This window comes from Geotrypetes seraphini, chromosome 1 (genome assembly GCF_902459505.1).
Source record: "Geotrypetes seraphini chromosome 1, aGeoSer1.1, whole genome shotgun sequence".
In the NCBI taxonomy this organism is placed as follows: domain Eukaryota; kingdom Metazoa; phylum Chordata; class Amphibia; order Gymnophiona; family Dermophiidae; genus Geotrypetes; species Geotrypetes seraphini.
The window spans coordinates 288,977,467-288,995,129 of NC_047084.1; the positions used below are offsets into that span (position 1 = coordinate 288,977,467).

At 41.5% G+C, this 17,663-nt stretch overlaps 1 protein-coding gene across 1 annotated transcript in view; it reads right to left on the reverse strand.

Annotated features, from left to right (window-relative positions):
• Positions 1–17,663, reverse strand: part of ATP6V1B1 (ATPase H+ transporting V1 subunit B1) — a 188,185-nt gene that overhangs the window by 75,323 nt on the left and 95,199 nt on the right. Inside the window, exon 2 of the mRNA XM_033933903.1 lies at positions 16,857–16,912. Within this exon, the coding sequence (XP_033789794.1) occupies positions 16,857–16,912 (56 nt within the window). The remainder of the gene's footprint in view (positions 1–16,856; positions 16,913–17,663) is intronic.

The window sequence follows — 17,663 nt, forward strand, 5'->3', positions numbered from 1 at the left end:
TGGAGCTAATACCGCTGCAGCCAGCTATATAAAAAAAGCCTGATGCGGCTTCCTAAAAGAGAAACCGAGCTTTATGTAATCAGTGGCTTTGAACAACCCCAGGATGGACTTTACAAAAAGATTTTAAAAAATTATTTTCTGATCAAGCACAATCAAATTCATGGGAAAAACTTCAATTCAGTTTTTCCAACCTTAGGGCTCATTTTACTAAGGTGCGCTAGCGTTTTTAGCGCACATAGGAAATTACCGCACGCTAGGCAGCTAGAACTAATGCCAGCATTAAGGTCTAGCGTGCGCAGCAATGTAGCGCGTGCTATTCCGCGTGTTAAAGCCCTAACGCAGCTTAGTAAAAGGAGCCTTTAGTTTTCTTCTGGATAACCCTAGTGTTCAGTAATTTTGTTCACTATAGAAGTTTCTATTCTTTTGCCCAACATTGACATCAGGCTCACTAGTCTGTAGATCCCTTGATCCCTCCTGGTACCCTTTTTAAAAATTGGTGTTATATTGGTCAGGTAATCATAGATGATTTTTTAATGTTAGGTTATGGATTACTATGAGTAATAATAATAATAATAATAACTTTATTTTTGTATACCGCAATACCACAAGCAGTTCAGAGCGGTTTACAGAGGAAGAGACTGTACATAGATAGCGATGTTATAGAAGAAAAAAACTTTCAAATTACATTGGTAAGCCGAGAGTAGTTAGGTATATCCGGAAATGTTTCAGAGATATTACACGGCCAGAAGGAGTCAGAGAAATTTATCAAGGAGATAGGTTTTAATTGATTTCCTGAAGAATTGGTAGGAGGGTGAATTAGAAATGAGGGTGGTTAGACATTTATTCCATTTGGCTGCTTGGAATGACAGTGATCTGTCAAGGAATCTCTTGTAGGTACAGCCCTTCAGGGAGGGGAAGGCGAACAGATAGGCATTACGTGTGCAAGTGGTGCCTGGAAATACAAAATGGTGCGACAGGTAGATTGGGGATAAACCAGTTATGGTTTTGAAGCAGATGCAGGCAAACTTGAAGATGACCCTTGCCTCCATCGGCAACCAGTGTAGTTTTCTGTAATACATGATTGGATATTTTAAGACCATAGATGAGACGGACGGCAGTATTCTGAATGATTCTCAGTCGTTTGATGGTTTTCTTAAAGGAACCCAAGTATATGATATTGCAATAATCTAAGGTGCTTAAGATTAGAGATTGAAAAGAGAGGAAGTAAAAATAGTGTTTGATGGTACAAAGTTTCCAGAGGGTGCCAAAGCATTTTTTAACTTAAGCATTAGTGTGGTCTTCAAAAGTCAGGCATCGGTCTAGGATGACTCCAAGGATTTTGATGGTAGACTTGATTGGGTAAGTTAACCCGTTTAATTTCTTTCTTTCTTTCTTTCTTTTTTTTATAAATTTTTTATTCATTTTACATCTTACAACAAGTGTATCAGACAATATAATTTAAACTTATACAATATCACTTGATTAACTTTCATATACAACTTAAGTTATAATATTTAAACCACCCCTCCATCCCCACTATTTCAAATGTGATTACATATATAACATATTATATAATCTTTTCTGTTTGCCTAAATGTTTAATAACAGATCCGAAATCCCTCCCCCTCACTTTGCAATTGTACCAATATGGGAAAAATGATATCTACTCATCACAAAATTCCATTAATGGACCCCAAACCTCCTGAAATTTATTAAAATTTTCTTTTTGTGTGGCTAAAGTTCTTTCCATTTTAAATATATGACACAGAGAGTTCCACCAGAAACTGTAATTAAGTCTGCTCCAATTTTTCCAATTAAATGTAATTTGTTGAATGGCTACTCCTGTCATAATAAGTAATAACATTATTATTTAAAGAAATTTGACTTTTTTTCCTCATTGACATTCCAAATAATATAGTATTATATGATAAAGGCACAGGATTTTCTAGTAAACAGTTTATTTGGCCCCCATATCGATTTCCAAAAAGCCAAAATGAATGGACAATAGAATAATAAATGATCTAGAGTCCTCGCTTCGAGATGACAATGTCAACATCTATTAGACTTAGAGCTATCTAATTTTTGTAAACTAACAGGGTTCAAGAATGCTCTATGTAACAGAAAAAAACAAGTTTGTCTCATAGATGCTGACATTTACATAAGAACATAAGCAATGCCTCCACTGGGTCAGACCCGAGGTCCATCTTGCCCAGCAGTCTGCTCACGCGGCGGCCCAACAGGTCCAGAACCTGTGCAGTAGCCCTCTATCTATACCCCTCTATCCCTTTTTCCAACAGGAAATTGTCCAATCCTTTCTTGAACTCCAGTACCGTACTCTGTCCTATTACGTCCTCTGGAAGCGCTTTCCAGGTGTCCACCACACGCTGGGTAAAGAAAAACTTCCTAGCATTCGTTTTGAATCTGTCTCCTTCCATCTTTTCCGAATGTCCTCTTGTTCTTTTATGTTTTGAAAGTTTGAAAAATCTGTCCCTCTCTACCCTCTCTATGCCCTTCATGATCTTGTAGGTCTCTATCATGTCTCCTCTGAGTCTCCGCTTTTCCAGGGAGAAGAGCCCCAATCTCCCCAATCTTTCAGTGTATGAAAGGTTTTCCATGCCTTTAATCATTCGTGTCGCTCTCCTCTGGACTCTCTCAAGTATTGCCATATCCTTCTTAAGGTACGGTGACCAATACTGAACACAGTACTCCAGGTGCGGGCACACCATTGCCCGATACAATGGCAGGATGACTTCTCTCGTTCTGGTCGTAATACCTTTCTTAATAATACCCAACATTCTGTTTGCCTTCTTTGCGGCTGCTGCACATTGTGCCGTTGACTTCATTGTTGTGTCCACCAGTACACCCAAATCCCTTTCAAGGTTACTTCCCTCTAATACTAATCCCCCCATTTGGTAGCTGAACATCGGGTTCTTTCTCCCTATATGCATGACCTTGCATTTCCCTACATTGAAGTCCATCTGCCATTTATTCGCCCACTCCTCCAGTTTGTTTAGGTCCCTTTGTAGGTCCTCACACTCTTCCACATTTCTAATCCTTCTACAGAGTTTAGTGTCATCCGCAAATTTGATAACTTCACACTTCGTCCCCGTTTCCAGGTCATTTATAAATACATTTAACATCTCATCCTCCAAGGCCAAATTCGTGGCCATTGAGATGCAGTAATTTGATGCTTTATCTCAATGCTCCAAATGTCTCTCAGACCAGTTTTAGGTTTTTTATTCATAAATCCAGATATCAATTTATACCATTGTGTGGCCTGGTGTGTTTCCCCCCCCCCCCCCCCCCCCCGGTCTGAGTCCCAGGAAGTCTACCTGAAAGCATAAGAATTCCAAACTATATTGATTATTAAGATTTTTCCATTCAGGGTACCCCGTCTGAATAGCCTGCTTCAGTTGCAACCATCTATAACTTTGTGATTTATCAAGACTGAATTTATGTTGCAACTGTGGAAAATCAAGCAGTTTACCCTTAGATATAACATCATCTAAAATCCGTATACCGGCCATCATCCAATGCTTCCAGATGACTTTAACTCCGCCAATTTGAATCTTGGAGTTGAGCCATATAGTTTTATTTGTTGATTTATGTATTGGATTAGATGTTAAATTGTTCACCACTGTTAAGGTTTTCCATGTATCAACTAATATTCTGTTTTCTTTATATAATCTAGGCATCTTGATACTAAGAACATGGTTTAATCTCAGAGGAAAATGAGTCGCCATTCCAACCAGAACCAGTCTGGAATATTTTCAATGGCCTCTGGGAGCTTGATGGTACCTATAAAAATTTGGAAAATTTACCCCTCCCTCTATAATTGGCTTTTGTAAAGACACTAAAGCAATTCTAGCAATTTTACCCAGCCAAATAAATTTTGTTAAAATATTTTTTAATTTTTTGTAAAAAGACCCCTGAAAAAACACTGGAATCATACCCATTTGATAACAAACCACAGGCAAGATCATCATTTTAATAGTTTGGACTCTCCCCCGTTTAATTTCAAGGAGGTGTTCGTTAGTTTGTGGTTGGGACTCACTAGGAAAAGTTTGGTTTGGTTGGGACTCGCCAGGAAAAGTTTGTTTTTTCCTGGGTTCAGTTTTAGTTTGAATTGTGTAGTCCATTGTTCTACCTTAGTGAGAATAGATATGTACAATTTCATTTTTGAGTTCTTTTATTACTCTAGGGTGCATACCATCTAGTCCAGGTAATTTGCTGGTTCAGCAAGATTTGTTTCAATTCCTGCAAATCATCACCTTTAAATACTATTTTAGCATGGGTAGCTTCCTTGCATCTTCATCAGAAAGATAGAAGCAAAGAATTAGTTTAAGGGTATTTTTACAAAAATGTGCTCATTCTAGGCTTAACGCATTCTAACATAGGATTTTCCCATGAACAGTGGTACTTCGGAATCCGAATGCCCCAGAACTCGAATGACTTGGAATCCAAACTTTTTTTTCTTAATTTTTGCCACGGAATCCGAACACTGCTTTGGAATCTGAACTGCAAGCAGTGCTCAGCCCAAAGCTTCCCCTCTGACGCAGCTTCCTGTTTCCGCCTGGGAGGGAAGCTTTGGGCTGAGTACCACCTGCAGTTGCCATTGCTGATCTTGCTGCCTGTGCCGGCAGGGTCCCGATCTTGCTGCATTTGCCGGTGGGGGTCCTGATCTTGCTGTCTCTGCCGGGAGACGTCCCAATCTTGCTGTCTGAGTTTGTGGGACCAAGGAACAGATTACCGTATTTTCACGCATATAACGCGCGCGTTTTACACGATTTTACAAATCGAGTATAACCATGCGCGTTATATTCGTGAGCGCGTTGTACACATTTTTTTTTACATAGTTCCCCCCCCCCCCGACGTCTGATTCACTCCGCAGGACCGCTCGCACCCCCACCCCGAAGGACCACTCGCACCCGCACCCCCACCCCGAAGGACCGCTCGCACCCCCACAGCCTCCCCACCCCCCATCATGGAGAAGCTGCCTACCATTGTCCTGCTGCTTCCTCTGCCGGCAGTCCCGCCCCTTCTCTGAGTCCTGTGTCTGCACTGCTTCCTCTTCCGGCGGTCCCGCCCTTTCTCTGACATCAGGGAAAATACGGTAATCCAGTTTCTATTATTTTCAATGGAAAAAATTGTCTTGGAACTTGAACGGGGTTCTGGAATAGATTAAGTTCAGATTCCAAGGTACTATTGTAATAAGATTTCATCTAGCATCTTTTTAGGGAATTGTCCATTTTTTGAATTGCAGGCTGTGAGCTACTGTTCGCATTAGCATGTAGTGCCTGTAAAATGTTCATGTGGGAGACTTTATTGCTTCCCCTAGAAAAGATGGGCAATTTTATAACAGCACATGTCAGCACATAATGCAAAATGGTTTTTGAGGTGGGGTTTTTTTTTGTTGTTGTTGTTATTTCTAATGTTATTTTGTAAACCACTTTGACCATAAATTGATATGGCAAATTTTAATAATACAACTAAATGTGTCGAGAGGTACAATCGTATCTAATCAGGAAAGTATGTTGAAAACGTATTGTAAATAATATGTAGCAGCAGGGATTCATTCATACCATAAAGACAACAAAAAGAACCGTTGACAAAATAATAGAATAAAACGGAGAAAAATAAACCTCAATTGTGGGCAGCCGGAACTACACAAGTGCCCTAAGCCGCCCACATCATCACTGGTTTATAAAAAAAACTCCGTACAAATATAAATAACTTTCAAACAAGTAGATTATATATTTTTTCAATTTTTCAGTCTCTCTTTCTCTCAGTATTTCCAATATTTTCACAGTGTCAACCTTCAAATGTGTCCAAAAAGGATAAGAAATCCCAAACTGACTAAACTTATGGCAATCAGCTCAGCTATAAGCATACAAAAACGGTTAAGCTGCGTGGCTTGTAAAACCAGAGTAACATATATCATGGAAAAAGGTAATCACTCATCTGGAGATCCATATAATTCAGGTTACTCCAGGTCCATTTTGAGAAAAGCCAGCTTTATTTTGGTGGTGTTGTTTAGAAGCGTGGAGTAACCTGAATTATATGGATCCCCTGAAGTAGCCTTTTCAGGCGAAACAGAAAGTCTTTTCTGTCGGGACTAAGAAGATTTACATCTCCAGATGAGTGATTACCTTTTTCCATGATATATGTTACTCTGGTTTTACATTCTCTATTGTCCACTATTATCCCCAAGTCCTTTTCTAGGGTACTTTCACCCATTACCAGCTCTCACATCATATAGCTGTACTTCGGGTTTCTGTTTCCCACATGCAAGACTTTACATTTCTCTACATTAAACTTTATATGCCATCTCGTCGCCCACTCTTCTAGTTTGTTCAGGTCCCTTTGTAAGTCTTCACAGTCCTCTTTTGTCCCAACTCCACTAAATAGTTTGGTGTCGTCTGCAAATTTTATTACTTCGCACTTCGTCCCTGTTTCAAGATAGTTTATAAATACATTGAACAGCAGCGGTCCGAGTACCGACCCCTGCGGAACACCACTCGTGACCCTCCTCCAGTCAGAGTAGTGGCCCTTCACTCTTACCCTTTGCTTCCTAGCCGCCAACCAATTTTTGATCCATCTATGTACGTCTCCTTCCACCCCATGGTTCTTCAGTTTCCGTAGTAGGCGTTCGTGGGGTATCTTGTCAAACACTTTTTGGAAATCCAAGTATACGATGTCTAAGGGGTCCCCTTTGTCTATTTGTTTGTTAATTCCTTCAAAGAAGTGCAATAAGTTCATTAGGCACGATTTCCCCTTGCAGAAGCCATGCTGGCTTGTTTTCATCAGTTTATTTCTTTCTAGATGCTCATTGATGCTGTCTTATCAGTGCTTCTGCCATCTTCCCCGGCATCGAACTCAGACTTACCGGTCTGAAGTTCACCAGGTCACCTCTCGATCCTTTTTTAAAGATGGGCGTAACAATGGCTATCTTCCAATCCTCCGGGATCACGCCTGAATTCAGGGATAGGTTATAGACCTGCTGTAGTAGTTCCGCTATTTCCTCCTTTAGTTCCTTCAAAACCCTAGGGTGGATTACGTCTGGGCCCGGAGATTTGTCACTTTTTAATCTGTCTATCTGCCTTCAACATGTTTTGCGGTAGCCTGCTATTCCCATGCTAAATGAACATTAGGGCTTAATGCCCTTGGAACCCTTAATCTCTCCCATATGACCTTGTCTTCCCTGAATGCTCCTTTTACTCCTTGATAATCTAATGGACTTGCTATCTTGGGGGAGGGTGGGGGTAGTTGATATTCCTGAATATTTTGGAAGTTTAAAAGCATGCATATAAGTAAAAATCATTCCCTACTCTCTAAATTTCTGGTAATCTTATAAATGCTCAGGCACTGCACATGTAAGTTTAGCCATAGATAGGATGGGAAATTTTTTTAAAAGCACATTTCAGCAAATAATGCACAATGTCTAGAAGATATTGCCTAATAACTGCAGTATTTCCCAGCATGTGAAACAGGCTTAACAAAATATAAACCAAAAACCCTACATATATGCAAAAATGTTGTGTGTATACTTTACGCAAGTTAATTTTTTAAAGGAAGTATTTTCTTTTAAAAACTGATGTTAATTCTCTGGGTTGAGAGGACTCAGACTTTACATATACACACATTTTTTTGAAGGTGCAGACATTGCTCTTGAGACAGACCATATTGCTAAGAATTTACTGGAGCTATTACTGTACTTTTAGCTTATTTTCCAAAAGAAAAACAAGGCTTATGAGAGTGTATGACCCATATGTATCATTTTTGTTTGGTGTCTTGTCAACACTGGATTTTCATGACAAGTAAAAGAGACATGAGGACTCTGATAAGATAGATTTTCTTTCTTAAGGATCTGTATATATGCATAGACTGTGGACATATGAATCTGCATTTCCCAGCTTGCTGGATCCTTTATTTCTTGGTGGATTTTGAACTTTTAAGTATTTTTTCAAGGAGGGTGATTAATGTAACTGTATGGTACATGAATATCTTGATACTAGTAAGAAACCGGTGGTAAAACTCACATTTTTCACTCTATTTTCACTGCATAGGTTTTTTAAGTTATAGCTTATATATACATACAGTATATAGATAGATAGATTTTTTGTTGAGGGGGGATCAGGTGTGATATCACAGATATTTTCTGCCTAGTTAGACTAGGCATACGAGATAGGCCATATGGTCTTTATCTGCCTTCATTTTTCTATGGGTTGTTTTTTTTTTCTATGTAATTGCACAGTCACTATTTTTGTATTTATCTTTGTTATAAATCCACACACTTGTAGAATTTTATACTTTCCCTATAGGTCTTTTGTGCCTATCCAGGAACATTGGGGTTTCTGTGAGGACAGCAGGTTTTCTTCTTGGTTGAGCAGATTGTAGCAAATGAGGGTTGTCTTATTCTGTTATGCTGTTCTGCTTAAAAGGACAGGCACATCAGGGCTCAGGTGATAACTTGCCTCACATTTTAAGTTACTCAGAAAACCAAAGATAAGCACATTTTGACCAACTGGGGCTTCACAGTCCCAAGGTCATGTCATTCATTGAACAGAGCTTGCCCCCAACTCACATGTGAGGGATAGAGAGTCATTAAGCAAGGCATTCAAGAGGCAGCCAATCACAAAGCCCTACACAGCTTTGTAAAAACTGTTGACTACAGAAACAGAGAATAGTTTACCCCATTCATTAGTGAGAATAAACTTGGATAAAAACAATGATTTTCTGACTGATTTGCCCCATTGTTCTGTTAGATACCATTAAAAAAATGTTTTGAATTCTGGGATTTTAGACTTCCTTTGTGAAGCGCTCGATGGGTTGTTTTGCAGTGGTTACATAAGTTCAACCTCCGATGGCCTGTTTATGCTCTATGAGATGGTTTTGCAAAAAAGAGGACTTTGTCAGGGATGTAGGGGGGAAGGGATTTTGGATCTAGTTCATGGTGAGTTACACAGGTATGGTGAGTACTTCTCTGTCCCTGGAAATCTTACTATCTAAATTTTTTACCTCAGACAAGATCAAAAGGAGCAACAGTGGGGTTTGAACTGGATTTCCCTGGTTTTCAGCCTGCTGTTCTAACCGATAGATTACTCCCCCAGTTTGCCTACAAACCACTGCGACATTTTCATTATTATGATGGACTACATTAAATCTATCTTATTATGTAAATCTGATTCAGCTGTCAGAGATCCTACAGCAATGGAGGACTGAAAATTGTATAGATTGCATAGAGGGAGATTAAGCAGGGTTTTATATTAAAAGGAAACGACCTGCGAAGGAAACGGTGGGACCGTTGAATGACCAAGGAACAAAGGGAGCGCTAAAGGAGGACAAAGCAATCGCAGACAGACAGAACACGTTTTTTGCGTCTGTATTTACCGAAGAGGATATACACAGCATACCGGAACCCATCAGCCTATATGTTGGAAGTGAAAACTTGAAATTGACAGGGTTAACGATCAGTTTAGAAGAGGTATGCAGGCAGATTGATAGGCTCAAGAGCAATAAATCCCTGAGGGCCATCAAGGAACTGAAAGGGGTCATGGCTGACCTACTTCAACTAATAGCCAATCTGTCGATCAAAATGGGAAAGATTCCGGAGGACTGGAAGATGGCGAATGTTATGCCGATCTTCAATAAAGGTTTGAGGGGAGACCTGGGAAAATACAGCCCGGCGAGTCTGATCTCGGTACCGGGAAAGATGGTAGAGGTGCTGATAAAGGACCGCATCATTGATCACCTTGACGGACAGCACGGTTTCAGCAAAGGCAAATCTTGTCTGACAAACTTGCTGCACTTCTTCGAGGGAGTGAACAGGCAGATAGACAAGAGCGACCCGGTCAACATTGTATATCTGGACTTTCAGAAGGCGTTCGACAAGGTTCCGCATGAACGACTACTTCGGAAAATTGCGAGCCATGGAATCAAGGGTGAAATACTCACATGGATAAAAACAGTCTGGAGCATAGGAAACAGAGAGTGGGGGTAAATGGACAATACTCAGACTGGAAGAGTGTCACCAGTGGGGTGCCGCAGGGCTCAGTGCTCAGACCCGTGCTCTTCAACATCTTTATAAATGATCTGAACATAGGTACGACGAGCGAGGTGATTAAATTTGTGGACGATATGAAGTTATTCAGGGTAGTGAAGACGCAGGGGGACTGCAAAGATCTGCAACGTGACATAATCAGGCTCGAGGAATAGGCATCGACATGGCAGATGAGGTTCAACATGGACAAGTGTAAAGTGATGCATGTCGGTAACACGAATACAGGATGTCTGGGGCGGTACTTAGAGAGACCTCCCAGGAAAGGGACTTGGGAGTTCTGAACAACAAATCAATGAAACCGTCCACGTAATGTGCGGTGGTAGCGAAAAGGGCGAACAGAATGCTAGGAATGATAAAGAAAGAGATCACGAACAGATCAGAGAAGGTTATCATGCCGCTGTACCGGGCCATGGTGTGCCCTCACCTGGAGTACTGCGTATAGCACTGATCGCCGTACATGAAAAAGGACACGGTACTACTCGAAAGGGTCCAGAGAAGAGCAACTAAGATGGTTAAGCTATTGGAGGAGTTGCCGTACAGCGAAAGATTAGAGAAACTGGGCTTCTTATCCCTCGAACAGAGGAGATTGAGAAGGAACATGATCGAAACATTCAAGAAACTGAAGGGGATAGATTTAGTATATAAGGACAGGGTGTTCACTCTCTCCAAAGTAGGGAGAATGAGAGGGCACTCTCTAAAGTTGAAAGGGGATAGATTCCTTACAAACGTAAGGAAGTTCATCTTCACCCAGAGAGTGGTAGAAAACTGGAACGCTCTTCCGTACTCTGTCATAGGGGAAAACACTCTCCAGGGATTCAAGACAAAGTTAGACAAGTTCCTGCTGAACAAGGACGTATGCTGATAGGGCTAGTCTCAGTTAGGGCGCTGGTCTTTGACCAGAGGGCTGCCGCATGAGTGGACTGCTGGGCATGATGGACCACTAGTCTGACCCGGCAGCGGCAATTCTTATGTTCTTATATTCTAATAAATAGATGGGAATGTTCATAGTCTTAGAGTAACATGGAATAGAGAGTCAGTGAGTTGGAAGTCTTTTCATAGAAAATTTAAGGTGGTTCGTACTGTTTGGGGAAGAGGAGCGTTTTTAGGAACTTTCTGAAGTTCATTCTAGGAGGCTGATGTTCTGATCAGTTGGCTCTATTCGGGATCTTTGGAGGCTGTTGGTAGGGTAGGAGTCTTTTGATGAATCTCTTATGTGTACATCCTTTAACTGAGGGGAAGGCGAAGAATGATTGAGGTTGAGTAGCTCAAATTCAACTTTATACTGACTATGTATGAGGGTTCTTCAAAAGGTTTAACCAAAGAGTCATGAGTGGATCAGGGGCATTCCTCAAAGTTATTACTACTATGTATTTCTAGAGCCTTACTAGATGTTTGTTGCACTGTATGTTAAACATGAAGAGATAGTCCCTGCTCAGTAGAGCTTTCAATCTAATTAAAACAGACAAACAAGGCAAGTAGGAGGTTAGGGAGTTTCTCAGAGAGGGAGTAATAAAACAGTCATGGGTGCTTTACAAGCAAATGGGAGTTAGGAGTAAAAAGCAATATCAAAAGAGTACGTTTTTAGCCTAGATTTGAATACTGCAAGAGACATAGCTTGAGGTACAGACTTAGACAGTCTATTTCAAGTGGAAGGTGCAGCAAGAGACAAGGGATGCAGCCTGGAATAGGCAGTAGAGAAGAAGAGTACAGATAGGAGAGACTTACCCGATGAGTAGAGTTCCCGAGGAGGAGTATAGAGAGAGATGAGAGGAGAGATATTGCGGAGCTGCAGAGTGAACGGACTTGCAAGTCAATAAGAGGAGATTGAACTGTATGTGGAAATGGATAGGGAGCCTTGAGAAGAGGGGTGATGTGAGCATAACGACTCTGGCGGAGTATAAGTCGTGCAGCAAAATTTTGAACGGATTGAAGGGGAGAGAGATGGTTAAGTGGAAGACTTGTGAGAAGCAAGTCACTGTAGTTTAGATGAGAGGTTATAAGGGTGTGGATAAGGCTTTTGGTAGTGTGCTCAGAGAGGACAGGTTGGATTTTTGTGATATTATAGAGGAAGAAATGACATGTTTTGGCGATCTGCATGTAATTATAGAATAAGAGGCATCAACACCATGTACATACGCATGAGTCGAGTCTCTTTCATTTGAAAGGAAGCTGTGGAATGAGAGGGCATCGGATGACGTTAAGAGGTGATAGGCTCCAGAGTACCGTATTTTCACATAGATAACGCGCACCCATGTAAAACGCGCACACGGGTATAGCGCGCGAAAAACACAAATTTATGTACAGAATTTTTTATATACTGCGCACACCCGTATACCGCGCATGCTGCCCGACTCTCCTTTCGCCCGCCCCGACTCTCCTTTCCCCCTTGAAGTCCTGTCCCTACCCTGAAAGCCTGATGCCTCCCCCCGACGTCCGATTCACCCCCCCCGCAGGACTGCTCGCACCCCCACCCCGAAGGACCGCTCGCACGCACCCGCACCCCCACTCTGAAGGGCAGCTCGCACCCCCACCCCGAAGGAGCGCTCGCACTCCCACCCCGAAGGACCGCTCGCACCCCCACCCGAAGGACCGCTCGCACCCCCACAGCCTCCCCCTCCCCCATGGAGAAGCTGTCTACCTTGTTTCCGGATGCCAGTGAGCCCAGCTGTTTCCTCTGCCGGCGGTCCCGCCCCTTCTCTGAGCCCTGCTGCGCTGCTTTTTCTTCCGGTGGTTCCGCCCTTTTTCTGACGTCAGAGAAAGGGCGGGACCGCCTGAAGAGGAAGCAGCGCAGCACAGGGCTCTGAGAAGGGGCAGGACCGCCGGCAGAGGAAGCAGCTGGGCTGGCATCCGGAAACAAGGTAGACAGCTTCTCCATGGGGGAGGGGGAGGCTGTGGGGGTGCGAGCGGTCCTTCGGGTGGGGGTGCGAGCGGTCCTTCGGGGTGGGAGTGCGAGCGCTCCTTCCGGGTGATGAATCGGGCGTCGTGGGGGGGAAACTATATGTAAAAAAAATTTTGTACAACGCGCTCACGCGTATAACGCGCAAGGGTATGCGCGGTATGTAATAACCACATATAACGCGCGCGTTATATGCGAGAAAATACGGTAATCTAAGGAAATACTTCTTTACAGAAAGGGTGGTAGATGCATGGAACAGTCTCCTGGAAGAGGTGGTACTACAATCTTCTCTGTAACTGCTCCTATGATTTGGAATTCTCTTCCTATATATATAAGATCCGAACAAAATATACAGAAGTTTAAAAGCAATCTAAAATGTTTTCTTTTTAAAAATGCCTATAATTGACTATTTGATTTAGTCCAGCAAATTTGTTAACTTTCCCTACCCTAATGTACTTCCCTTTTATGTATCTTTTCTTGACAAATATTGTAGTTCTCCCCCCCCCTCTCCTTCCATTGTACCAATACGGTCTTAATAGTTAAGTAAGAAAATTGTCTGACTTATTTGTTTGTCTATAAAAGTTTTTTATTATTATTGTACAACGCTTAGTATCCTATGATAAGCGTTTCATCAAATATATGAATAAACTTGAAACTTGAGACAGAGACTGTGTCTGAATTCAAGACGACCTGGGATAGACACGTGGGATCTCTAAGAGAGAGAAAGAGATAACGGTTACTGCGGATGGGCAGACTGGATGGGCCTTTTGACCTTTATCTGCCATCATGTTTCTAGGTTTTCTACCACATTTCTGTTGTTGCAAATAAATGCGCCTAAAGTTACGAACAAGTCTCAGGCGTAAGCGCATTTTATAAACTGCACCTAACTTTGAATGCAGTTTCTAGAATGCCATCAAGTGGGGGTCTTTTTGGCGCCAATTTTTTAGGGGCCATATATAGATTCCAGCTATATGAGTTCTTATACCCAAAGCTGAGTGTGAAATTTGGTGCTCAGTGCTATTCCATAAAGAACACTCATCCCAGAGTTCCCTTTATAGAAGAGTACTGAATTTTCAATTCCATTTATAGAATCTGGCCCTACACGTGTAAGTATGTGCCCTTGCCCACATTCTGCCTAGATTCCACTTGTGTAAATGCCTACCTGCATAGTATGCAGTTGGATAGTAAGGGGGAGCAGGGGAATGAGGGGGGGCAGACCCCCCTGGGCGCCTTCTTGGTGGGGGCACCAGCACCTTTCTGCCCCCTCCCCCTCCCATGGCATGCTCGTGCCCTTCCTTCCCCGCCCCCCGTACCTATTTAAAATCTTCGTTAGCGCGAGCAACTGCTTCTATCCTGCTGCTCGCGCTGGCCTGGCTCCCTCAGAAAATCAATTCCGGATTGTGGGGCCAGGAAGTGATGGCAGAAGGAAAGCCAGCGCAAGTAGCAGGCTGGAGAAGATGCTCGCGCTCGCAAAGGCGAAGATTTTAAGAGGTATGGGGGTGGGAAGGGAGAGCATGAGCGTGGTGTGGAAGGAGCGGGGAGAGGAGGGTACAGGGGGAATGGTTGGCGTGGAAGGTGTGGGGGGGCGGGGAGGTGGGCGCGTGGGGAAGCCATTACCCTGGGCGCCTCCTACCCTCGCTATGTCACTATCTTAGATAGGCACACGCTTACCGAATTGTCCCATTATCAATATTTTCCACGGTGACACTTTCTTACTAGCACAACAAGTATAATTTCGAGTTCACCGGCTTTTATTTAAAGCATATTGACCACATTCCTTAATCATTTATTGCTTTTTCTGCCAGATCTTCAGAAGTGCCTCCGATGGACATAAATATGACTTCAACTAATGGAGGGACAGAAATCACTGAAGCAAACAAGATTTTGAAGATGCTGTACGATTGAAAGGGGAGAGAAATAATTGTGTTTATACTGGATATTATTGAAAATAATTTAAAGGATAACATTTTGTATATTTTTGTGTGAAAGGGGGCATCCCTGATACAGCCTTGGAGTGAAACATGTCAGATGTTGTCCCTGCTGACAGACTGCAACAAATGAACCGAGAAATGTGATCTTTTAAGAGAATCAGTATGAATACTGTTAAGCAGAAGAAATTAAAATATAAATAATATTTTTTTAAAACTGCAGAACAGATCAAATGATGAATTGAAGTGCAAAAAACTCTGATTGGTGAAGTTATATTTATATCCATCGGAGGCACTTCTGAAGATCTGGCAGAAAAATCAGTAAGAACATAAGAATAGCCTTACTGGGTCAGACCAATGGTCCATCAAGCCCGTTCTCACGGTGGCCAAACCAGGTCACTAGTAACTGACCATAACCTAAGGAGTAGCAACATTCCACGCTATCAATACAGGGCAAGCAGTGGCTTCCCCCATGTCTTTCTCAATAACAAACTATGGACTTTTCCTCCAGGAACTTGTCCAAACCTTTCTTAAAACCAGCTACGCTGTCCGCTCTTACCACATCCTCTGGCAACACGTTCTAAAGCTTAACTATTCTCTGAGTGAAAAAAAATTTCTCCTCCAATTGGTTTTAAAACTATTTCCCTGTAAATGATTAAGGAGTGTGATTAATGTGCTTTAAATAAAAGGTGGCGCACTTGATGTTACACTTGTCTTGCTTACAGAATAGAATGCAGCAAGATCGTTATCATATGCAAGTCACCTAACTTTAGGCATCTCCTTATAGAATTACCGGGTATATATCATTAATGGCACTTATAGCTGGAAGTTGTGAAATTATCATATCCTTATGGCTATATATATTACTGCCTAAATATATCATTACGGCTATACACACACACACACATATATATATATATATATCTATAGCTATATACCGGTACTTTATATTACCAACTATATACGTATATCATTAATGGCACTTATAGCTGGAAGTTGTGAAATTATCATATCCTTATGGCTATATATATTACTGCCTATATATATCATTACGGCTATACACACACACACACACACATATATATATATATATATCTATAGCTATATACCGGTACTTTATATTACCAACTATATACGTATATCATTAATGGCACTTATAGCTGGAAGTTGTGAAATTATCATATCCTTATGGCTATATATATTACTGCCTATATATATCATTACCGGCTATACACACACACACATATATATATATATAGCTATATACCGGTACTTTATATTACCAACTATATACGTATATCATTAATGGCACTTGTAGCTGGAAATTGTGAAATTATCCGCATTATAGCACCGGCACTTTTAATTGGAGGCTGCTGAGTGATGCCAATCTTTATTTCCACACGTATTTTTCTAGAATCACTGCTACTGCTGCCTTTGGTAACATCCATAACCATATTTTACAGAAGGTTCCAAGTTCAGCAGAGCCTTTTGAAAAATAATGGAGAATTGTGAACATCCTGACCTGAACATCTCGATTCTAAACTCAACAACCTCTATAAGATGTGAGTTTATATGCAGCAGAAAAAAAAAGTTTAACACAACTAAGGCGGTTTTATCTACTAAACCTCTGCTAACTCTTAAAGTTCTAACCGTCCAAGTTCTATTAAATATCAGGCCACACTAGATAATTACTGCAGAAAGTAATGGGGTACAGTATTTCACAGTAACACTACAGCTCCTTGTCTTGTAAATTTCAGTATGTGCCAAAAAACATATAGGATTATAAGAATATGACACCAGTGGCTACAAACTAAACTAAACTTTGCATCACAAGGTATGTTATTTGTTTATCCTCACCCACTCCATTTCTCTTTCTCTTTACTAAATAGAAATTGTCTTTTGCGCTGAGATTATAATCCTTACACAGATTCTCTGGACAAAACCTATAAACAGAGGAAGACATTTGCCATTACCTTCACGTCATCCAGTACCACCAATGGCCCATTGACACCACATACCGTCCTGTATGCTATGAGCAAAAGAAGAACACAGGGTCAGTGTTTTCAGTAATCACTATAAGTGAAACAAAACACAGAAGAGAGGCTGGTGCGATAGGATAACAGTGAAGCAAGCAAAATGAGAACAACATCAAAAGCCCATATCATTTATTCCAAAGTCATTGATTAAAACCAACATGGCCAGATAAGTCGATGTATCAGGGGTTACAAAGTCAGTTAGAAACCCCGCCTAAAAAGCATGCACAGTTGTACTGACACTCAATTTTTGCTACGAGTATAATACCTAATATAAGATCCAAAGATGAAAGACGAGAAAGCGGCTGCTGAAAAGATGAAGTCACTAGAGGTTTTTAACAAGATATGGGCACCTATTACTTCTTTGATATTACCACATTGATCACTATATTTTTCCTGATATCTGTCTTCTTACTAAAAGGTTGGTTATAGATTCCTCTTTTGAAATGGATTAGATAACAAACTAGATGTATACAAACAACTTAGTATGTACTACTCATTATCTGTTACATAGAAACATAGAAATAGACAGCAGATAAGGGCCACGGCCCATCTAGTCTGCCCACCCCAATGACCCTCCCCTACCTTCCTCTGTGAATAGATCCCACATGTCTATCCCATTTGACCTTAAAATCAGGCACGCTGCTGGCCTCAATAACCTGAAGTGGAAGACTATTCCAGCGATCAACCACCCTTTCAGTGAAAAAGAATTTCCTGGTGTCCCCGTGCAGTTTCCCGCCCCTGATT